General features: G+C 44.1%; 1 protein-coding gene across 3 annotated transcripts in view; it reads right to left on the bottom strand.

The window, feature by feature from the left end:
• The window catches only part of LOC141052331 (target of Myb1 membrane trafficking protein-like), a 140,348-nt gene that overhangs the window by 41,929 nt on the left and 73,453 nt on the right, over window positions 1-24,966 (bottom strand). For all 3 annotated transcript variants that reach the window (XM_073549546.1, XM_073549548.1, XM_073549547.1), the window contains exon 10: window positions 20,880-20,982. In XM_073549546.1, the coding sequence (XP_073405647.1) occupies window positions 20,880-20,982 (103 nt within the window). The remainder of the gene's footprint in view (window positions 1-20,879; window positions 20,983-24,966) is intronic.

Genomic DNA, 24,966 nt, shown 5'->3' with positions numbered 1-24,966 from the left:
TGACTGAACTGCTGTGAGCGCAGCCTCAGTAACCAGTGGTGACATCTTCGAGGTTACCTCCGGCCACTGAGGCTCTATTTCCGTCTGGGCTGAACTGCGGTGACCTCAGTGAGATCTGCTGTGTTTTGTTTTATTTGTAATAAAGGACTTAATTCTAGTTGTGTTTATTTACCATGTGACTATAGGATTAGTAATGGAGAGGTGTCTTACAGACGCCTCTCCATTACTAATCTGTGGACTTGATGTCACCTGACAATACAAAGGTGACATCAACCCCACAAATATTAACCCCCTTTCCACTGCTACAGGGCAAGTGGGAAGAGCTGGGCAAAGTGCGAGAATTGGCGCAATGAATAGATGTGCTTTTTCTGGGCAGCTTTGGGTTGCAATTTGTTAGGCTGGGGGGGGCGCGCAATATCCATGGCCCCTTATCAGCCTAAGACTATCAGCCCCTGTCTGCTTTAGCAAGGCTGGTTGTAAAAAATGGAGGGGACCCTACGCAGTTTTTTTAAATTATTTATTTAAATAATTTAAAAAAAACAGCGTGGGGACCCCTCTAATCTTGATAATCAGCCTTGATGAAGCTGACAGCTGAGGGTTGTAGCCCCCCGCTGTGAGTTTTGCCTGGCTGGTTATCAAAAATACAGGGGGGTCCCACGCTGGTTTTTTTTTTTTTTTAATTATTTATTTACAGCACAGGTGATGAATACTCCAATCCGCCGCTCCTGCTCACTGTTATTAGTAGCTGCATGTGTCGTGTGATGGGATCAGTAGTCCCATCAGCTGACACCAGTGACTGGAGGTAAACTTTATACCTCCAATCATAGCTGAGCGCTCACGCTGTCTTTTGACAGAGTGGGAAACGCGGCTCTCTAACCGGAGAGCATGATTTCATCGCCGATCAGAAGCAGTGTTTGCCGCGCTGTCATGCACATGACAGCGTGGCAAACACTGGATGTTCCGGTCTCCCATTCAAGTGAATGGGGTCCGGGTACTGTTCTGGTACCCGAACGTTTGTAACTGTTCGACAGAACCTGAACATCCAGGAATCCGCCCATCTCTAAACATAACCTGTCATCCTTATTTATGAGATTCATACTCCATAAACATAGAAAATACTATCATCCATGAGGGCTTGGGCTGTATTTTCCCATTTATGCACAGTAGGAGTCTTCTTGGACCGATATTAGAATTACAGTGCCTTGTGAAAGTATTCGGCCCCTGGAACTTTTCAACCTTTTCCCACATATCATGCTTCAAACATTAAGATACCAAATGTAAATTTTTGGTGAAGAATCAACAAGTGGGACACAATCGTGAAGTTGAACGAAATTCATTGGTTATTTTAAATTTTTGTGGAAATTCAAAAACTGAAAAGTGGGGCGTGCAATAGTATTCGACCCCTTTACTTTCAGTGCAGCAAACTCACTCCAGAAGTTCATTGTGGATCTCTGAATGATCCAATGTTGTCCTAAATGACTAATGATGATAAATATAATCCACCTGTGTGTAATCAACTCTCCGTATAAATGCACCTGCTCTGTGATAGTCTCAGGGATTTGTTTGATGCACAGAGAGCATTATGAAGACCAAGGAACACAACAGGCAGGTTTGTGCTACTGTTGTGGGGGAGTTTAAAGCCGTATTTGGATACAAAATGATTTTCAAAACTTTAAACATCCCAAGGAGCACTGTGCAAGTGATCATATTAAAATGGAAGGAGTATCATACCACTGCAAATCTACCAAGATTCGGCTGTCCCTCTAAACTTTCATCTCCAACAAGGAGAAGATTGATCAGAGATGCAGCCAAGAGGCCCATGATCACTCTGGATGAACTGCAGAGATCTACAGCTGAGGTGAGACAGCCTGTCCATAGGACAACAATCAGTCGTACACTGCATAAATCTGGCCTTTATGGAAGAGTGGCTAGAAGAAAGCCATTTCTCAAAGATATCCATAAAAAGTGTTGTTTAAAGTTTGCAACAAGCCACCGGGGAGACACACCAAACATGTGGAAGAAGGTGCTCTAGTCAGATGAAACCAAAATCAAACTTTTTGGCAACAATGCCAAATGATATGTTTGGCGTAAAGGCAACACAGCTCATCACCCTGAACACACCATCCCCACTGTCAAACATGGTGGTGGCAGCATCATGGTTTGGGGCTGCTTTTCTTCAGCAGGGACAGAGAAGATGGTTAAAATTGATGGGAAGATGGATGGAGCCAAATACAGGACCATTTTTGAAGAAAACCTGTTGGAGTCTGCAAAGACCTGAGACTGGGACGGAGATTTGTCTTCCAACAAGTCAATGATCCCAAACATAAAGCAAAATCTACAATGGAATGGTTCACAAAAACGTATCCAGGCGCTAGAATGGCCAAGTCAAAGTCCAGACCTGAATCCAATCGAGAATCTGTGGAAAGAGCTGAAAACTGCTGTTCACAAACGATCTCCATCAAACCTCACTGAGCTCGAGCTGTTTGCCGAGGAAGAATGGGCAAGAATTTCAGTCTCACGATGTACAAAACTGATAGAGACATACCTCAAGTGACTTACAGCTGTAATCGCAGCAAAAGGTGGTGCAACAAAGTATCAAGTTAAAAGGGGTCGAATAATATTGCACGCCCCACTTTTCAGTTTTTGAATTTCCACAAAAATTTAAAATAACCAATAAATTTCGTTCAACTTCACAACTGTGTCCCACTTGTTGCTGATTCTTCACCAAAAATTTACATTTGGTATCTTTATGTTTGAAGCATGAAATGTGGGAAAAGTTTGAAAAGTTCCAGGGGGCCAAATACTTTCACAAGGCACTGTATACCTCTCAAGTATAACAAAACCATCTCTCGACAAAAACTTGGTGCAATCAGTGCTTTATTTATCCAAAATATGTGGCACTTTCAATCATGCAGCCTAACATTTACCAGCAGCCACAAAAACAAGGGTTGTGGATGGGATTTGGCACTGTATACACTGTAGGAAAAAATACATGGGTAATGACTGCAGAATTGTTCAGGTTTAGAGCTATGCCCTACAGACCGCGCTACGCTGTTCCTGTAACGCCTTAGAAACTTCTGTGGGAGTAAATGGCTGAGATGGGAATACTCCTTTCATTTAGTTTCACAGACGGCCCCTTTTAAAAGTCATCATAACACAAGGAATGAGTCACATCACATAATGGCTTCCGCTTCAAGCCTGATCACTGATTACAGAGGGAAATTACTATTATCTGAATTACTCATAGTAAATAATAAAAGTGGAGATGTATTTAAGTCGCTTCACTCTCGCTACAAATGACATTAACATTACCGACATTATCAGAGCTGCAGACTGGTGAGTAACAGTAAGGACGTCCATGAAAATGCAGCAGAATTAAATTTCACTATAAATGTTGAAGGTCTAGCAGCAGTGGAAAAGTAGAAGCACTGAGCACTGGATGCCCTGTATTCAGCACGGTTCAGACATGTTCAGTACTATTACTGTATGAACTTCGCATACAAGTATGCAGCGGCTTACCTCCAGGGAGCACAGAGGGATCAACTACTGAAATTCAGCAGACAGCTTCAGTGATCCGGCAAAGCTTCAATGACTGGGATACCTTCAGTGATTCAGACCAGCTTTAGTGATTGGACTACATTCAGTAATCCGGCACAGCTTCAGTGATTGGACTACAGTCAGTGATCCGGCCCAATGATTGGGCTACGTTCAGTGATCTGGCCCAGCTTCAGTGATCCTGCTATCTTGAGTGATTCAGACCAGCTTTAGAGATTGGACTACCTTCAGTGATCCAGCCCAGTTCAGTGATTGGACTACCTTCCGTGATTCAGCCCAGATTCAGTGATTGGACTACCTTCAGTGATCTGGCCCAGCTTCAGTGATTGGACTACCTTCAGTGATCCGGCCCAGCTTCAGTGATCCTGCTATCTTGAGTGATTCAGACCAGCTTTAGTGATTGGACTACCTTCAGTGATCTGGCCCAGCTTCAGTGATTGGACTACCTTCAGTGATCTATCCCAGCTTCAATGATTGGACTACCTTCAGTGATCTGGCCCAGCTTCAGTAATTGGACTACCTTCTGTAATCCAGCCCAGCTTCAGTAATTGGACTACCTTCTGTAATCCGGCCCAGCTTCAGTGATTGGACTACCTTCAGTGATCCAGCCCAGTTCAGTGATTTGACTACCTTCAGTGATCTGGCCCAGCTTCAGTAATTGGACTACCTTCCATGATACGGCCCAGCTTCATTGATTGGACTACCTTCAGTGATCTGGCCCATCTTCAGTGATCTGGCCTAGCTTCAGTGATTGGGCAACCTTAGGTCATTCAGACCATGTTCAGGGATCGGGCTACCAGCTTCAAAATCTATAGAAAAGAGCTTCTAAACACTGCCCTCCTTTCATAGGACATAGGCCACCATTGATAGACTGCAGATGTGGACGGTAAAAGAGTTTTTACAACAACCTTGCAAATTTGAATAACCCTTTAAAGCAAACTGTTCAGGTGATTTAGGATGCAGAGAGCAGGATCTTATGCAGGCAGGGAAGCTGAGCTCTGTGATCTATCCACCTATCTATAGGAGAAACAGTAAAGGTTTACAGCCTACAATGTATACACCCTGATAAATGGAAATGTGTCAATCATTGTGTGTGGGCGGGATAAGCAGGACTCTTGTTGTCTCTTCTAAGAGTCCTGTGAGGAGTCACCCTGCTTTTTTACTGAGTAATCCTCCTACAAATCATGAACCTATGCATCTTGTAGCTCAGTTTCCTTTCCTGCATCATATCCTGATAGTGCAGCATAAATCATCCTACAGGATACTTTAATGAGGCATACCAGAGTCCGTCAAACATTGGTTAGGACACATCTTTGTGGTCTACACTAAGAATTCATGGATCTGTTTTCCATCACTTCAGATAGGAGTTGCTACGGTAGTGGATAAGCAATTTATGGGCTTAATATGGACTGTTAATATGGCCATGTGAGAAGAAAAAAGTATCAAAATAATAATAATAATAATAATAATAAAAAATTAAAATAATGGTAATAATAAAAATACATATTTCTAAATATCATAAGAAAAAAAATATGAAACTAAATTTGAACATTCAGTGCAAATATTTTCCAGTATATAATGACATTTCAGGGCGTATATAGTTCCCTATAGATTATTCCTATGCAAAGATAGAGTAATATGTTGGCTTTATGCAGAGCCTGTGCACAGAGGCCCTCGCTGCAGGGAAAGTGGAGCCGTCTGGAGTGTTATTCCCCAGTTTATTTGAATGATTTTTGCGTTGGAAAATTAAAGTTATCAATATGCCGAAACTACTAAGTATGGTGGAGTTTTGTGCTAAACCCGCTGTAAACCGCTCTGAAGACAAGCTGTCATCAGGACAGTAAAGAACCAAGGGAGACAGATGAGTGACGGAGATAAATGAGGCTCAATGTCATCGGCTGCAGCCGCACAGGAAAACAACGAGACAGGAAAAGAAAAGGAGTAGGAGGAGAAATTTATATATACAAACTTGGCATCTATGAATTTTTATAGACTTATTGGAAGCGATAGTGCCATTCTTTATAGTGGGGAAAAAAAAGAAAGAAATCATCAAAATGCGCAAAGAAGCGGAGCGGTTATTTGCAAGGAGCCGCCAATTTTACCAAATAACATATAGACACATGTTTTATTATATAGCAGCTTCTAATGGGGACTTTCTTGACCAAAATAAAAGTCATTCGGTGCAGTGGGTTTACACACATTATACTGAATGAGCTTTTCTAATTTTTCCTGTAAATTAACCCCCCAAGAATTATACAAAAATAGCAACAGAGAGTTTCTCATTTTTACTCACATCCGAACCGTTGTTTTTCTGCTGTAAACAGTACAAAACAGCAAAAGACGCCGGGTTAATAAGTTCCCGATTATGTGTGTGTGTTACCGAGTCGTTCTCTGCCCTCGTAGTTTCAAGTCAACATATCGAAAGCAGCACACAGGCAGAAAGTCGTGTTTCAATTCAGGTACAATATCAAACAATAAAAAAAAAGTCCTAATAAGTATTCAAACCAATAAGTCATAGGGTCCCCTTAGGTATATAAGCATCAAAAAATATCACAATCCAGTATTCCTGGTTGGATAAATAGAGTGAAGACCACTTGCAGTATTAAAGTACAATTTATTATTAGAATATATTAAGCGCTGACACCAGTGAGGTGACTGGAGTTCATCGGCTATGAACTACGTTCACCTTATTCACGTCACCACAAGATAAACAAGACACGCGCAGCTCAATGTCTCTGCTTGATGGCAGGCTGAACGCTTGCATCATGCCATTGTTCAGCCTGGCATCTAGATGCAGCAAAGCTAGACTAGTCAAGGGACAAATGGATTATCTTCATGTCAAACAGGTGAGTAGGGATGAGTTTTCCGATATTGAAATATCGGAAATCTGCCTGATATTTGCGATATCGGAATTCCGATTTCCGATTCCGATATTTTTTTCATATCGGAAATCGGATATCCCATAATCCTTCAGCCTCTGAGCGCTCCGTGGAGCCAATCAGGAGCTGAAGAATTGCTGACAACATTGTGTAACTCCCCTAAGCTTGGTAGGAGGCGTCCAAACTTGCTAGCTAGGGGCTGCGCTGCGATTGGCTGGCTGGATGGTGTGATCAGGCAGTATAAAAGGCTGCGCCTGCCATTTTAGCCTCACTCTACTGTGAAAGCAGATAGGGATAGGTTGCTGTTGCAGATAGGGAGAGATCTCGGATCTAATAGCGATAGAAATTGTTTTTCAGCGACTGTAGCAGCCCCTGTGTGTTACAGAAGCAGTCTTTTTCCTCACTGACCCCGCTCAGTTTCATTTTTTGTGCTGTGCAGGCGCTCAGTGAGGTGCTTAGTGAGACAGTGCAGAGCACATTCACTGCAGCTGCTGCAGCTCCTCTTGCTGCAGCACTGTGTGGTGTGTGTCTCACTGCCTTTTCTTTACATCCCTTAAATCCCCTTCCCCTATTTTTTCCTAAAAGTTAAACACTATATAGGGATTGTACTGTGAGGGCCCAAACAACCTCTGTGGCTGGTGCCACACAGCACCTGGCCCAGTCCCAGAGAATCCTCTTTTTTTTGGTATCACAGCAGTGTCATTTACTGCGCTGTGACATCCGACCGTAACGTGTACACCAATCAATACCACAAACACACGTTACTCTTTGTGTAGGCCACACTAGATTCAAATAAAGTGTAGCAGACACACCATCATCATACAGTGCCATTAGTGTTTCTTATACCTGTTTGTAGTCCTACAGGAATAAGCACACTAATAATTCCTAATAATTACTTTCTTGCCGTTCTGAATCCATCGATAGAGATGAAGAAGGCAGGGAGTAGGGGACGTCCCCGCGGTGGCCGCGGAACAGGTGCATCAGCAGCTAGACATGGTGCACATCCAGAGCAAGCAGCAGGCCCAAGTCACTCAGCACCTACTTTCACCCGGCAGCAGTCATTTATTCGCAGCTTGTTAGGAGCGCAGGGCCATAGGCTGATAAGAGAGGATCAAGTAGAAACCGTTGTTGGTTGGATGGCAGCTGAGGAATCCACCTCAATGAGCACAGCGTCCTCCCAGGACCTCTCCACCACATCGGGTCAGGCCACTGAAGAGCAGCACTCATCTGCTTCTTCACCGCCCACTAAATTGCCCAGACATTCAGAGGGCCAGGAGCCAACCTTAATCCTCTTCTCAGAATCTGTTGGCTTGGAATCTGTGTGCCATCCAGACAGCACTCCTGCAGCTGAAGAAGAGGTAGTGTGCACAGATGCGCAACCACTGTGTCCATCTGAGGAAGAAGTGGAGGGTGGGCCAGTGCCCACAGTGACCAGACCCCAGTCAGCAGATGATGATGAAACTCAGCTGCCAGTTTCTGCTGACGAAAGTGTATTGGATGACGAGGTCCTTGACCCATCATGGCATGCTGAGGGGCAGCAAGCAAGTGGGGATAGCTCAGAGGAAGAGCTTGCAGGTGTGGCGCAGCGTGGCCATCCACGTGGGAGAGGAAGAGGGAAAAATTGGTTGTCGGCTCCCTCAACTTCAGCACCCGTTAGGAGCAGGGCTCTTTTAAAGAACACAAGGGGTGCGCCCAAGAGTTGTGGTGCATGGGCCTATTTTGACCAAGTTGCAGATGAAGTTACAGTAGTCAGATGCAAGCTTTGTCGACAAACTGTGCGGAGAGGGAAGAATGTCAGCAACCTTAATACCACCAATATGTTGACGCATGTCAGGAAGAGGCACCCTGTGGAGTGGCAGCATCACACAAAAGATGATTCGCCACCTGCAGCTGGATCCCCACCTTCCACCTCTTCAGCCACAGCGGCCACCTCTTACTCCAGCTCGCAAACAGCTGCTCCCACTTCCTCACCAGAATGCCAGGGTGCAGCATCTGCAGGAAGTGTTGTGCGGCGGCACACTGTCTGTACTTCGTCAGCATCAGCATCCCAATCACTGGCATCCTCACACTCCCAATCCAGTGTGCAGCCATCTGTCACACAGGTGTGGGAGAAAAGGCGCCGTACTCGGCAAACCACCCACGAGCACAGGGCATGAATTTTCGCATTGCCAAACTGCTTGCAGTGGAAATGCTACAATTCTGGCTGGTGAGCAAGCCAGCTTTTATCGATATGTTAGGGTTTGCAATCCCACAATACAGCGTTCCCAGCCGCTTCTACCTCAGCAGGCAAGCCGTCCCCGCCCTGCAACAGCATGTGGAGCGTAAAATTAAGCATGTGCTACAAAATGCAGTTAGCAGCAAGGTCCACCTGACCACCGACGCGTGGACCAGTCAGCATGGCCAGGGACGCTACATTTCCATCACCGCCCATTGGGTAAATGTAGTTGAGCCTGGAACTGAAGTAGAAAATGCAAGTGCGCGGGTCCTGCCAACTCCACGGATTGCAGGCCTCTCCTCCGTACAAAATGACTCCTCCTCATACTCCTCGTCAGACTCGCATGCACCCAGACGTACCACAACAACCGATTTTAGCACTGCATCGGCCAAACATCAACAGGCCGTGTTGAAATTGGTTTATCTGGGTGATGTTAGCCACACCACAACCGAGCTGTGGAACACGTTCAAGGAAGCAGAGCGACATGTGGCTTGCGCCGCTCAACCTCCAGCCAGGCATGGTGGTGTGTGACAACAGACGAAACCTGGTCGCAGCTCTGGGCCTAGGTGGTCTGACTCACATTCAATGCCTTGCCCATGTCCTAAACTTGGTGGTGCAGAGTTTCCTTAGGAACTATCCTGACCTTGAGGAGCTGCTGCACAAAGTCAGATACGAGCATGGCTGCATCGCGCCTTTCAGCCATGCAGCACAGATTGGGCCTGCCCGAGCACCGCATCATTGTTGACCTCCCCACCAGGTGGAATTCGACTTTGCATATGCTGCGGAGGTTGTGTGAGCAGCAACCTGCAATTATGGAGATGCAGCTGCAGCAGGCGCAAAGTAGGCGACAGATATCTCAGCCCTCCCACTTTACAACCACAGAGTGGGCATCCATGAAGGACATATGCACCATTTTGAAGTGCTTCGAGGACTCCACTCTGATGGTGAGCGCGGATGCTGCCCTACTCAGCCTGACTATTCCCCTTATATGCCTTATAGAATCATCACTTAAAGACTAAGGGATGAGGTTTCTCTGGAGGAGGAGGAGTATGATGAGACACTTGGACCAACCAGGCAATCTTCATCGGCCCGGTTGGTACAAAGCTCAAGCTCTGTGGGTGTCTCACAAAGGTCCAGGCAGGACACAGCAAGTGAGGAGGATGAGGAGGACTATGAGGATGATCCAGAGGAGGAAAGTACACAGCGCTCTACTAGTAGTCACCAGATAGAGCGTGGATGGGGTGATGCAGAGCAGCGAGAGCACATTCCTCCAGCTGGTGACAGCGATGCATGGCCAGTTGGCAGCCTTCAGCACATGAGTGACTTCATGCTGCAGTGTCTGAGAAACGACCCACGCGTGGCTCGTATTCTCCACACAAATGACTACTGGGTGGCCACCCTCTTAGATCCACGTTACCGGGACAGCCTTCAAAGCCTAATTACACCGTTGAACCGGGCGCGTAAAATGTAGGAGTACCAAGATGCACTGGTTAATTCACTCATGTACTCTTTTCCACCGCATAGCAGTGATGCGCGTGCACTAGCAGGCACCTCAGTGCGTCCTGGGCCCAGCGGAATCCGTTCAGAAGCCGGTAGCAGAAGCAGTACATCTGCTACTGACAGGTTCAGTATATCCATCCTGTTCCAACGGTTTCTGAACCCGCAAACAGTTCGGGCACCATCAGCACAGACAGTGCAACGCACTAGGAGGCAACGTTACCGTGACATGGTGGCACAATACCTCTCCACCCCTGTCAGTGTGCTTCAGGATGGATCTGAACCCTTCAAGTTTTAGGTCTCCAAGTTGGATACGTGGCCCGAGCTTAGCCAGTATGCCTTGGAGGTCCTGGCTGGTCCTGGTGCCAGTGTGATTTCTGAACGTGTCTTTAGTGCAGCTGGCAATGTACTAACAGACCAACGTACCAGACTATTCGCTGCAAATGTGGACCGGCTTACATTCCTAAAAATGAACCAGGCCTGGATTTCTGGTGACTTTTGCTGCCCTGGGCCAGAGTAGACAGGTTACATGCATGGTTGGTAGCAGTATACATGCTCTGTCATGTGCCTATGTTGCACACAGCGTCATCTGTTATGCCAGTGCTCTGGCCTCTACTACCAACATCTAGCTCCTGGTTCTGTGACTGACTCTTTCACCTCATACTGTTTTCCATGGGCTCTAGTACCACCAGCTAGTGCCCATTTCCGTGACTGCTGATTTCACAGCATGCTGTGTTTCTGGGCAACAGTAACGCCAGCTGTACCTCGTTAGACCAAAGTGGAAAAAAAAGGACGACAGATGCCAAACACCTATAGGCAGAAGCACAAGAGGCGGGATCCAGCCACGCCGCTGTTTCCTGGCAGTGAAGTGCGGACACAGGTGACTCCCCCGAGAGGTAAACCGAGTTCCAGCATCGCCAGATGCTTCTCGGGAGTGCCCAAGGGCACGGGTACCTCCTGCTCCAAACGCTCGCCGTTACACGGTTGTGTCCGCCGCACTGTTCCACGCCCCCGCCGTACATCATTCCAGCTCAGTTTGCTGTTATCCGTGATGTCGGCAGTGTAGGAGCCCCCTACGTGGACTCCGGGACCTGGCTCTCAAGGCTGGTCTTGACAGTGCCAGTAGGCCCTCCTCCTCCCCTGTTGCGACTGCGGAGTAAAGAAGACTGTGTCCGGGTTGCGGGGGCAAATGTGGCTCTTGCACCTTCTGCCGAGAAGACATTACTCCGGTAGAAGACCCAAGACAAGAAGACAGATGGAGATGTCCCCGGACTCCTGTCTTTTTGCTCTTGAACTTGCATCTTTGTGGGGTTTTTTTGGGCTTCTCGGCAGTGCTTTTGGCTTATGTCACTACTACATTGTGGTATCCGGGCTACAGTAATGTCAGCTGTTGCCCAGTACAGCCACTGGCACTTTTACCTTCTGCTGCTTATCTGGGTTCCAGTAACGTCAGCTGGTTCTCAGTAGAGTCAATGGCTTAGGTCCCTCCTTTGTGGTGTCCGAGTTCCATTAACGTCCGAGTTCCAGTAACGTCTGCTGGTCCTTGGTAGTGCAGTCTGGCACAGGTTACCTCCTGCTTAGTTATCAGTCTCCGGTAACGTCAGCTGGTGCCCGTTAGTACCATTGGCTCTTATGCTGATTTCTGCTGCCTATATGGGTTCCAGACTCACCAGCTGGTTCTCTCAAGTTCCTGTGCCTACTGTTACTTCTGCGTATTTCCTCTGGGTTTGGGACATTCTGCGACCAGCCAGTAGCAGGATAACCATAGACAGAGGTTTAGGAAGCAGTAGGAGCAGATGTACATAAACCAAAAGCAGAATATCAATATGCAGAATTACTGAATAACAGTAATATAATCAGCAGAAGAAGACTAAGCATGGTTTAAAGGGAGTGTATCCGTTCCTCCACGTGGTGCTCCTGGAAACTCCCTGCAAAGCAAGGTGAGCTGAACGCGGACACATGTCAGTCAAAGGGCATATTGACACCACCACCGGCAGTTTTAATTTGATAATGTAAAATCACTAACCCTAACAATTACCCTACCCCAATTAATCCTAACCCAAAGAAAAAACACCGCTGTTAAGATGTTTTCCTGCTACAGCTTTCGCTCTGTGTATTTGTCTAACGATTTTTTTGCTCCTCTGCCTCTGCAAACTCCTTCCCCATTATCCTGAGGTGTTTTCCCCTCCATTTTATCCATTATATAGCACTGTAGTGGTCATTTTGTAATTCCGATATTTTTCTCCCATTGACTTGCATTGATATCGGAAATTCCGATATTTTTACAATATCGGAAATCGGAATTCCGATACGATTATTATTTTTTTACAGGGGACATGGGCATTGAAGGATTATCTTCACGTTGGACAGGTGAGGGATATAGTTTTTTATTTATTTATTTTTTTACAGGGGACATGGACTTCAATGGATTTTAGGCATAAAAGAAAGTATAGCTTTGCTTTTTATTTTTAAATAAATGTGTAAAACAGGGTGCTGATTTTTATTTCAAATAAAAAGGATTTTATTCTTCTGTGTGTTTATTTCAAAACTTACTATGGAGTTAGTATTGGGGGAGTTGTATAGACGCTTCTCCATTAATTACCCATGGGCTTAATGTAAGCTAACAATACAAAGCTGACACCAACCCCAAACCTATTATCCCACTTGTGACCGCACCAGGGCAAATGAGATGAGGGAGCCTAAGCGCCAGATTATGGATGCGCCATATATGGGGCAGCTGAGGGCTGATGTTGGTTGCCTGTGAGGGGGGGCAATATCTCTAGTCCTTTTTATTTAATTCTTAAATTTTACATAGAAGGGATACAGCGGGTGCTGTATACAACTCTCATCATTGTTGCTTGGTCGCAGTAATCACAGGGAGACCAAGTGACAATCATGAGAGCTGCCTTCAGAAGTCAGAACCTGGGAAGAGCACGAAGTGTCCTGCTTCTTTCCAGGCACCAATACGTGTCACAATGATGACAGACATCCATGTGTGCCACACGTATTTTGTCTATGATGCTGATAAAAAAACTGACATGTCTGCAGGTTTTCCACAAAGACACGGTGCATGTGAAAAACCTGACGTGCCCGCACCAGCATTGAATGGTCGCTAGTGAGCTGCCACACAGGCAGATCTCACTAGCGACATCGCTGGGGACGGGGGGTCGCTACTTACCTGTCACACTAGGCGATCCTGCGTCCTCCCGCCCGGCTCCACACGTCGCTCGTCGTCACAGCAGGAAGCGCCGCAGGAAGCTGACGACGAGAAACAGTCCAGGACGTTCTCGCGCGATCAGCGATAACCAGCGGGGGAGCGGGTTGTTGGTAAGTATCAGACACAGCAATATCGCTAGCAATATTGCTATAATGTCACAAGTTATAGCAATATTGCTAGCGATATCTCTTAGTGTGACAGGCCCTTTAGCCACAAAAAAGGAAATTATTATAAGGCTATCAAAATGAACATCAATGAATTGTCTTTTTTATTAAAAGAAAAAACAAAGTGTGTACAATGTACATGGGGCGATCTTAACGATGTTGTCTAAAGGCATAAAATAATGACATGTTGCTAGGATAAGCCATAGCTTTAGGATCAGCGGGGGTCTAGCCTATAGGACCCCCCACAGATCCTAATAATGAGCTAGCACTACGTAACCTTGACTCTTGTCACACTGCACAGCAGGGTCCCCAGCCATCATACTTTCCATTAAAGTGAGTAAAGCCATCTATAGTTCTCCTCCATACCCTTCATTCCCTGGATCGGTAGAGGAACCAGAGGTTAGATCTCCACCAATTATAAAGTGATGGCATATTCTAGGCACGTGTCGACACTTTATAACAAGAATGCCGATTTAATTGTTAAGGATCTTCTTTCAACTTCACAAAGAAGCCAAACTAATTGATCTAATTGCCTTCTGCAAACAGCTCAGTCTTGAACCTAATTACAGATATTAATTAAAAGTCTCTTCGGAGAATTCCATTGTCCTTGGAGACGGAGATATGAAATGCAATCATCCGTCACGCTGTGGGCTGAAATGTGCCTAGCATGAAGAAAAACACACTATGATTACATATGTACCATACAGTTACAAATGGAGCAGACATCTCTTGCTGAGCTGGCGCAGACCTGGGGCGCCCTGTGCTGGAAGGCGAGTAGGCCTCAGTTCATTGTTTTTGAACCATCCATGGCTAAAAAAAAAAGTGTGTCTACTCTTTTGATAATTCTCCTAGTGGTGAGTGCCAATCTCAAAGTCATGTGGCAAGACTAATTAAAGGGACAATATTGATTTTGAGGAACGCTATCCCCCAATAGGTGGTGGCAAAGCTCCTGATCTCTTCTCTGAAGAAGATATTTGCATATTTAAATTTTTCAGAGGAGATTTGCAGGTCCTATAAATCTCCTTACGCCAGCTTGGCACTCTCCACAAGGAGAAACATGCCCTCTTAGACCTCATGTCAGAGGCCCCTCACAAAGTCAAACCAGTTCTCTTGATTTGCGCTGATGGGGACAAACATTCTGAAACATGTGTCGGCAAATAGGAGTGTCTGGTTTCAATATTGACTTTTAGGACAGCTTGGATAAGAAACTTCTATAGTAAGTACTAATGAAATTATAGCCAAGGAAAACAGAGCCTTGCTTTTTGACCAGACACAAAAGAACAGATAAAAAAATAAGTTTAGTATGGCATAAAGCTGACCTTAAAAAAATACAAAATTTTTTTTTTTTTTTTTTTAAAAAGTGGTTCAGATTCGAGGATAATAAATGTACAAGAACAATGGTCAGCCCAGCTTGAGAAAGTAGAAAGTATGGAGACTGATTCACTCCTGAAACCTTTCATCACTTGGTTATTGTAGTTGAGCAAAGCAGTGGGATCGGACAATAATGCCGAAGGCTGCAATGTCCACAGAGCAGCTATATAAAAAGGTAAGGTGTCTCTGCAGGGATTCTACTACAAGGTTAACATCTCAGCAGATACATACTTTAAAAGGAATACTTCAGGCAAAATGGATACCCGCTGTTATTTGTAGTGCAGGGCCTGAGGGCGCTGTGCAAGACATAGGGATGCAAAGAACCCTACAGGAAAACGCCAGTGTCCTGTTCAGCCCTCTCCAGCCTTACACAGGTTATAATACAGTGTACCAGTTCTGCTCGGAGTGTTGCTTTAATCAGTTTATAGCACAGAAATTCAATTCATTTTTTTAATTATTTTAAATTCAAATGGAAATCACACTGGAGTAGTACACCAAGATCTAACGGTTTCCACAATACCCTCATTCAGTATTCTAACGTCAAGTACTCCCATCACTGTTCCATCCAGCTCCAAGGACCTCTTCTGGCAGGTAGTATCATCCTGTCTCCAGCGTACCATACTTAATTATCTCTAAACCCCCACAGTATATGTGCATCCAGATCTGCTCTTCTGTGTGGGGCTACTCACAAAGTTCACCATCTGGAGACCAACTATTCAGCCACGAGCCACACATCATGGGCCCACAAGCCACATGTGGCTCCAGAACCACAGGTTGGGGACCCCTGATCTCAAGGAAAGTGAGAGAGCATCAGTACCCAAACTGAGAAAATACTGGATATTCTACAAGGCTTTTATTCTGGCTTATATTCCTCCATTGTTAATTACTCGTAGAAGGACCTCTCGGAATATTTAGCAGGGATTGGTCTCTCTGTGCTGGGGGACAATGATAGGGAATTTCTAGAAAGGCCAATTTCATAGGAGGAATTGCAGCAGGCAGTGGGGAAGATGGCCAACAACAAGGCATCCGGCTCGGATGAACTTCCAATAGAAATATACAAGCTGTTTGAGGATGTAATGGGTGGCGATGAAGGACTGCTCAACGTATACGCCTCTTTGGAGTAATCCTAACTTGAGGGAATTGGAAAACTGGATGGATTTGGGGAATGGAAACAACCGTGTCTGAAACATGTTTATCAGCTGTTCTTACACAGCCATTTTTGTTCATTTGACCTTGACACCTGAAGTAGTTTAACTTGCGTAACTCGGACTTTAAGTCAGAGATGCAATAAGGTCTCAGGAAACCATCTATGATCTTTCTGTTTCTCTGGTCTAATGGGTTCTTAGATTTTGTGGTACACAAGAAAACTACTAAGGGAATTATTTCTTTATAACTCCTTGCTATTAAAAATTGTGAGAGATCCAATGGAGTTGGTCAGGTCTAAGTGGGAGAGGGACAGGGGGCAATATCTTCACTGAGGAGTGTTTGGACATGCCAGAATCGACACAATTGGTCTCAATAAATACAGCGCAGAGAAGGTCCCAATAGTGTCTTATACACAGAGTCTGCAGAACTCCAAAAGTAATATACAGAAAGGGCCTTAGGGCTGATGACTGTTGTCCATGTTGTATAGAAGAGGGTGCGGACTTAATGCACATGTTTTGGACATGCCCTCGATTAGCTGGGCTTTAGGAAAGTATTGGCAGATTGGTTATGGAGGTGTATAATTTCCAAATCCCACTTAGCTCAAAATCCTGTGTGCTAGGTTTGGTGGGGGATGTGTCTGGATCTGCCCAAGTGTGGTTGGCCATTGCTAAAATATTTGCTCAAACTAGGAAGTCTATCGTCAAACATTCAGTGAAGGAAGTGGTCCAGGACTTGAATAAAACAAACTTAATAGAAAAAAGGTCAATATTAAGAGGGGAGCGATCGGCAACTTTTGGAAACAATGGGGATCCTGAATTAGATGCCCAACTGTAGTTTCTGAGTTGGTTGTAGTTTTTGTTGGTTCCATAAGATGTTTCTACATTCTGTTTTAGCTGGATTACGCTAGATCTGATACATTAACCTAGCTGAATTATCTCACTTTAATGGTCATTTTTCATTGCACACCACAAAGGGAAGAGGGAGGAAGGTGGGGTGCTGTTTGTATGGGGGAGGGGGTAAGAATTTGGTTTGTAAAATGTATGAACATTGGTTTACATGCTTGCTATTCTTGAACCTGAGTTATATACAGATCAGCATATCTCCAACTATTTTGCTGTAACTTTTGACATTGGTTTTAACAAAAGTTTCTTGATTTAAAAAAACAAAAAACAAAATACATTTAGCACAATACCTGATTAAAACAATACACACATTCAGTTTCATATTAGAAAATATGCGCTACGTTTTTGTTTTAATTGCATTTCAATACTTCTTTAAGGAAATAAATGCATATTACGATGCTGACAAATTAGATCTATACTGAGCCGCCTGCCAAATCTATCCACATCCTAATGAATTCATTTGATGCTCCAGATGGCACACATTTCCAATAAATCGCCATCTGTCAAACAGCTGTATAGGGAGTGTCAGCCTCACGCCATCTTATGATGCAGCACTGGAGATCATACGGTCTGCCATCTCTACGTGGTTCATATGTTACTGCAATCTGGTTGCATTTTAATAAAGCATATTTTAGGAGCTACCTGAAGTCTGAATAGCTGCTCATGAGATTTTTCTACTTTCTCCAATAGGTAGTACACCGGCAAAGTCAATGAGAACCACAATCATCCTACCATTTGTTTTGTTTTTTTTTTAAATAAATATGGTACAAATAAGAGATCCAAGTTGGGTGATGGTTCAGCGGTGTGCTTAACTGCATATACTCATTTTTTAATACATTTTCTTTATATATACCCTATTATAAGATTACTTCCGCTATAAGTGGTGATATAGGTTATAGATGGGGAATATGCGCTCGTGGAATATTCTGATAACTAAAATGGATATTCTAATCTCCCCTTATAACTGTTGTCCCGCCCCTCACACATTCACCCACTTCAGAAAGTTTACCCTCATGTCGCCCGTACCGCACACCAGATACCGTTCCTTGCGTCCCACCTTCCCAATCCCATTGGGCAGCACTATGTGATGATTGAGTGCACTGGCTCTGGATTCTACTATCTATACTACACGCAGTATTCTGCGTAGCATCAATGGTCGATCCATGAAGAACAGGATGACACTCTGGTTCCTCAAATTCTCAGGAATCGTCCTATTGTCTAAGATGAGGAGAGATGGCCAGCCTGGGCCGTTCTCTCCAAATGTGCACTTCCGTGAACCCACCGGACCCAAAGGCTCAGGCCAAACTGAATATACAAGCTCATCTGAGACGGGATACCGGCAGTGGATGCGACCATGGAAAAACAAGAATACGAAAGAAAGAACCAAAGAACAATTAATATCTTCAGTAGTGAACTGAAAATTTAAGGCGATTATACACACTTCTCTGCATTGAAATTGCAACAGCAAGAAGGAAAAGTTACTGATTTTCCAATGACGGAAATATTAAAACAAAATTTTCCAAACATCTCAATTTATTCAGTATCGAGTATGAACACTGTGCAGAAAAACACACACACCATAATACCAAGATTAAGAATGGTGTAATGTTTCCTTGTGAAGGCCTCTTCATGGCATTGCCCAAGTGGTCTCCAGAGACCATCCTCTGGTTGTCATTGTGTCCAAGATAGAAGCAAGACTCATCGCTGTAGAGGATAGCCCTCCATTCCAGCTTCCACTGCAGTCTTGCTCTGCACCAAGACAGCCTTTGAGGGTGGTGGTGTGAGGTTAATTAAGAGACATTTACAAGGTAACATCACACTAGTCCTTCTCCTGGGGTGGCATATCGCAAAGTAGCCGGACCTCTCTAATCTTATTCGAGGTACAATTAACAGCTCAGCATTACACTGAATTAGTTGAGGGTAATGCAGCCATTTCTCTAACATATCCCATGAGCCATCTTTCAACATGACAACACCAGGCTGTTTTTTTCGTGCTACTGTGAGCATTCTGCGTGGCCTAAATGTGCTACCATGGCCTACAGCGTCTCCTGACTGGTCATCCATTGAGCACATCTGAGATGTCACTGATCGATGATTTCACAGGAGCTGACAGCAGCGGATCTTGATGATTTGTTCAAGCACGTTAAGTGGCAGAACATTCCTCAGACAACCATTAATAACCTCATTGATAGCAGACAAGGTGTGTAAGTGCCGGAATTTCTGCAAGTGATACTCAACTTGGAACATGATAGAAACTTCTGTTCAGAGGAAGTGACCGAAAAAAAAAGACCTGAACTTATTCTAAAACAGAAAGTATAGCAAAAAAAAAAACAACAAATATTGTGTAGCTACCCAAGAAAGTGGGAGAACAACAGACGTGTCCGTGAAATCCCTAAAGAAACCCCAAGTGCTTTTGAGTTTCAGTATTTTCCACATTTAAAATATTACGTGCCTCTTTTTGGGGCTTGTGGAGGCATAATACGATGAGGCCCAGGAAGAAGCTCCAGCGAAACGAATGTGCGTTGGGCATACACATGCTAGGCTCATTGGTCCATATACGCCATGATTTGATACACAGTAGTTATAGCTCTGTGCCAGTCCCTAATTTTGGCTATAAGTGCCTGTGACATTTTATTTGTTAGTGAGATTTTGGGGATTGAACTCATTACTGTTGCACTTTTTTATGGTTATACATCCTTTGGGGTAGTAGTTCATTTCACTATGGATACATTTGACTCAAGGCTTTGTAATATGCTACTTACATAAGACTACATATGCAAGTCATAATGTTGATAGTGTTTCACATATGTAAAACTGGTAATTATTTTGTCGGTTATGCATTTTACACTTTTTTTTTATTGAGAGCTTACTTTTTGCTATACATTTTCTCTCTTACAAGCATCAACATAGTATCTCTGAGATATGCCTGTATTTAGACCCATGATCTCTATATATTAGATTGATTAACTCCAATTTTTATGGATTATTTTATAATGGACTGAAGCTTACTCTTCGGTAGAAATCATTTTTCAGAAATCACAGGCAGTTTAACAGTGACCAATAACAACTCTAAACAGGTAACACAGAAGCCACCACCTCTAACAATCGGTGATGGCCACAGCTCATCTCTTCCCCCTCTCTGCACAATGACCTCTGCACAGATCACAGAGCATGCCTAAAATACTTTCCCATTAAATCAATTTGGCAGATATATCAAAACAGTCTAAAAGTAAACCTGTCCTTGTTCGTCACGGTAATGATGCATAGGCTTAGTTTAGCTTCCATTCCTGATAAAACCTAAGTGGTGCCGATTTAGGCAACTCTGAGAAATCTGACCCAGTTATTCGAGATCCTGCCTATTGCTGTCTTTGGTCACGCAGCTGCTGTAAAGCAAAACTCTAAGTGCTGTCAACAGAAGACTGGGCAAGATGGCCGCCCTCATAGGTATGCATAGAAAATAGAATACAATAAATTCTACAACCAGAAATTAAAAACAGATTAGAACAAGAAAATATGCATCACTATCTTGTTTTAATTGGTAGAAGACAATATAGGTGATATATTCCTTTAATGACCCCCATTTTCTAGTTGGGCAGCTGGACGCTCCTAAATTGCATCTTTTGATCTTGTGGATCCAGGAACCCACGTCTTATTACATGGATGGCCATTCATCTGAATGACTGGAATGGAGTACTATATTTTCCTGCAAGTGCCACGTTCAGGTTTTCTTAGCAATACCGACCGATCACCGGGCCTACAAGAACCGGACTTATGGCAATCAGCCAACCAGTAGAGTAGGTATCTTTGCGGAAGGGGTTGTCCTTAGGCCACAAACACTCTACAATTTATCTTAGAAAAAACTTCTGGAATTTTCCTTTTCAGTGCTTTAAAGCATAAAAACAATAGAAAATAATGAGCAATATGACAACTTACTGATACTGGCTAGTTGTGCGGATAGAGAAGCAGGTGCCTGGACGGCAGCAGAGGTCGCCTCCAGATCAACAAAAGATGGTGGGGCTTCTCTGTTGCTTGGGGTCTAATTGGGAGAAAAAAAAGATTGTTGTTAGTTCTGAGTTTCTCAGCGTAAATTGTATGTTCCCTTCATCAGCACAGAATGACACATTGGATGCATACCGGGCAGTCACACGCTTGTTAGACTATCTAGCATAGGATTATATCTCCATGGTGAAAAGGAGATTCATTTTAATTCTTTCAAATTCATATAAAATAGCAATTAAAAACCAAGAACAATATAAAAACACAGATTACAAAATAAAAACAGTGGGGGAAATAAGTATTTGATCCCTTGCTGATTTTGTAAGTTTGCCCACTGACAAAGACATGAACAGTCTATAGTTTTAAAGGTAGGTTAATTTTAACATTGAGAGACAGAATATCAAAAATAAAATCCAGAAAATCACATTGTATAAATTATATAAATTTATTTGCATTTTGCAGTGAGAAATAAGTATTTGATCCCGTACCAACCATTAAGAGTTCTGGCTCCTACAGACCAGTTAGATGCTCCTAATCAACTCGTTACCTGCATTAAAGACAGTGGCCTTACATAGTCACCTTTACAAAAGGCTCCTCCTGTCCACAGACTCAATCAGTCAGACTCTAACCTCTACAACATGGGCAAGATCAAAGAGCTTTATAAGGATCAAGAGAAAAAAAAAAAAGGGGGAGAAATTCCCAGCTTCCAAAAGATCCATAATTTATTGTGTAAAAACAAAGTTGACAGAGTTCACATGAATGTCAGAGCGACGCGTTTAGAACACTAGACCAGTGTTCTTTTTCAAAAAGCTGATAGTAGAGCTGACACAAATACATTTTATACACACCTTCATCCAATGAACGACAATTAACACGTGTCACATGAAATTAATTACAATTACCAAGTCATGGTAAAAAAAAAAATTGTTAAACATACAAAACAACATATAACTTTATATCACAAAATTGAAAAATCAGAAAAACCCTTATCAAGACATAATTTACATATATGTTGCACACTAATAATGGTACATAATTTCTCTGCGTGCATTTAAACCTGCTGGACCGCATGTTCCCAGACAAAATATCCAATAAGCTCCACGGTGTTAGCAGCGATTTTTTAATATTTCCTCCTCGTGGTTGCATGACAATTCTCTCAATGCCAATCACTTTACATGACAAAGTATTTCTCTGATGACAAAGAATAAAATGTTTAGAAGCAGAAGACAAACTACGATTAAAACTACATACAGAAATGATGTCCGTTATATGTTCTGAAGTTCTGATTTTCAGATGTCGGGTAGTACATCCCACATAGTAAAGGTTGCAAATGGTACAACTGATCAAATAAACTACATTCTTAGAAATGCAATTAATATATTGAGATATTTTATATTGCTTAGAATTGTCACAATTACGAAAATTATGAGCCACCGCAGAATGTGCACACGTTCTACAGCGCAAAGTGCCACACTTGTAAAAGCCAAGGTACCGTATTTTTCGGACTATAAGACGCACCGGACCATAAGACGCACCCCAATTTTCAGTAGGAAAATAGGGGAAAAAAAAATAATGTGTCAAATGGGGGTCCGTCTTACAGTCCGAATTCAGCTTACCTGGGAAGGGATCCGGCACAGGTGGAGAAGTAGTCACAGGGGTCATTTAGTGGTCCAGGCTCGTGCGGTGGCGGCTCTGTGCTGGGGCAGGTTGGTTGTGCTGGGGCAGCTGTGCTGGGGCAGGGGCAGCAGTGCTGGGGCAGGGGCAGCAGTGCTGGGGCAGGGGCAGCTGGGCTGGGGCAGCTAGCCTGGGGCAGCTGGGCTGGTGCAGCTGGGCTGGGGCAGCTGGGCTGGGGCAGGGGCAGCTGTGCTGGGGCAGGGGCAGCTGTGCTGGGGCAGCTGTGCTGGGGCAGGTGGGCTCTGCGGTGGTGGCAGCGGGTGGCGCTCTGCGGTGCGGTGGTGGCAGCGGGCTGTGCTATGGTGCAGGGGCCGCGGCTCCGCCGGCATTTCTTCGCAGCCCGGAGGCCCCCGCAGTTCCCTTGCTGGCCGCCGCCATGTTGCGGTGGCCTCCGGGAGCATGGACGCCGGAAAGATGGCCGCCGGTCCGGGGACGGCGCATGCGCGGGATCAGATCTCGTCCCGAGATCTCGGGGGACGAGATTCAAATCTCGGCAACGCTTGGAAAGTGCTTGAATATCGCACGCGAAAATCGCGGCAAAATCGCAAACATAATCGCGGTGAAATCGCGCAGAAAAAAAAAGCGCGATTTCTGGGAAGGAGTCCGGTTTTCATTGTCCGGATTAAATCACTATGTGGGCACATAGCCTTAAAGTGATTGGCACTGAGAGAATTGTCATGCAACCACGAGGAGGAAATATTAAAAAATCGCTGCTAACACCGTGAAGCTTATTGGATATTTTGTCTGGGAACATGCGCTCCAGCAGGTTTAAATGCATGCAGAGAAATTATGTACCATTATTAGTGTGCAACATATATGTAAATTATTTCTTGATAAGTGTTTTTTTCAATTTTCTGATATAAAGTTATATGTTGTTTTGTATGTTTAACAATTTTTTTTACCATGACTTGGTAATTGTAATTAATTTCATGTGACACGTGTGTTAATCGTCGTTCATTGGATGAAGCTGTGTATAAAATGTATTTGTGTCAGCTCTACTATCAGCTTTTTGAAAAAGAACACCGGTCTAGTGTTCGAAACGCGTCGCTCTGACATTCATGTGAACTTTGTTTTCACACAATAAATCATGGATCTTTTGGAAGCTGGGAATTTCTCCCCTTTTTTCTCTTGATTGAACATACGCTGGACTATGTGTTCCCGTGCTCCCACACACCACAAGCTGCAACAGGTGAGCTAGTTGGATCTTTTCTTTTTCCTCAGCTTTATAAGGATGTCAGTGACAAGATCACAAACTTGCACAAAGCTGGAATGGGCTACAAACTCATAAGTAAGACGCTGGGTGAGAAGGAGACAACTGCTGGTGCAATAGTAAGAAAATGGAAATACAAAATGTCTGTCAATCGACATCGATCTGGGGCAGCATGCAAAATCTCACCTCATGGGGTATCCTTAATCATGAGGAAGGGGAGAGATCAGCCTAAAACTACACGGGGGGAACTTGTTAATGATCTCAAGGCAGCTGGGACCACAGTCACAAGAAAGCCACTGGTAACACATTACGCCGTTAAAATCCTGCAGTGCCCGCAAGGTCCCCCTGCTCAAGAAGGCACATGTGCAGGGCCTTCTGAAGTTTGCCAATGAACACCTGGATGATTCTGTGAGTGATTGGGAGAAGGTGCTGTGGTCAGATGAGACAAAAATTGAGCACTTTGGCATCAACTCAACTCACTGTGTTTCGAGGAAGTGAAATGCTGCCTAGGACCCAAAGAACACTGTCCACACTGTCAAGCATGGAGGTGGAAACATTGTGTTTTGGGGGTGTTTCTCTGCTAAGGGCACAGGACTACTTCACCGCATCAATGGGAGAATGGATGGAGCCATGTACCGTAAAATCCTGAGTGACAACCTCCTTCCCTCCGCCAGGACATTAAAAATGGGTCGTGGCTGGGTCTTCCTGCAAGACAATGACCCAAAACATACAGCCAAGGCAATAAAGGAGTGGCTCAAAAAGAAGCTAATTAAGGTCATGAAGTGGCTTAGCCAGTCTCCAGACCTTAAACCCATAGAAAACTTATTGAGGGAGTTGAACTCCGAGTTGCCAAGCGACAGCCTCAAAATCTCAATGATTTAGAGATGATCTGCAAAGAGGAGTGGACCAAAATTCCTCCTGACATGTGCGCAAACCTCAAAACCCAACTACAAAAAACTTCTGACTGCTGTGCTTGCCAACAAGGTTTTGCCACCAAGTATTAAGTCTTGTTTGCCAGAGGGATCAAATACTTATTTATCACTGCAAAATGCAAATACATTTATATAATTTATACAATGTGATTTTCTGGATTTTTTTTTTGATGTTCTATCTCTCAATGTTAAAATTAACCTACCCTTA

The sequence above is a fragment of the Dendrobates tinctorius genome, unplaced genomic scaffold (assembly GCF_039654945.1).
Source record: "Dendrobates tinctorius isolate UK_male_01 unplaced genomic scaffold, ASM3965494v1 ptg000159l, whole genome shotgun sequence".
Lineage (NCBI taxonomy): Eukaryota > Metazoa > Chordata > Amphibia > Anura > Dendrobatidae > Dendrobates > Dendrobates tinctorius.
This window is presented reverse-complemented; position numbering and strand designations above follow the sequence as displayed.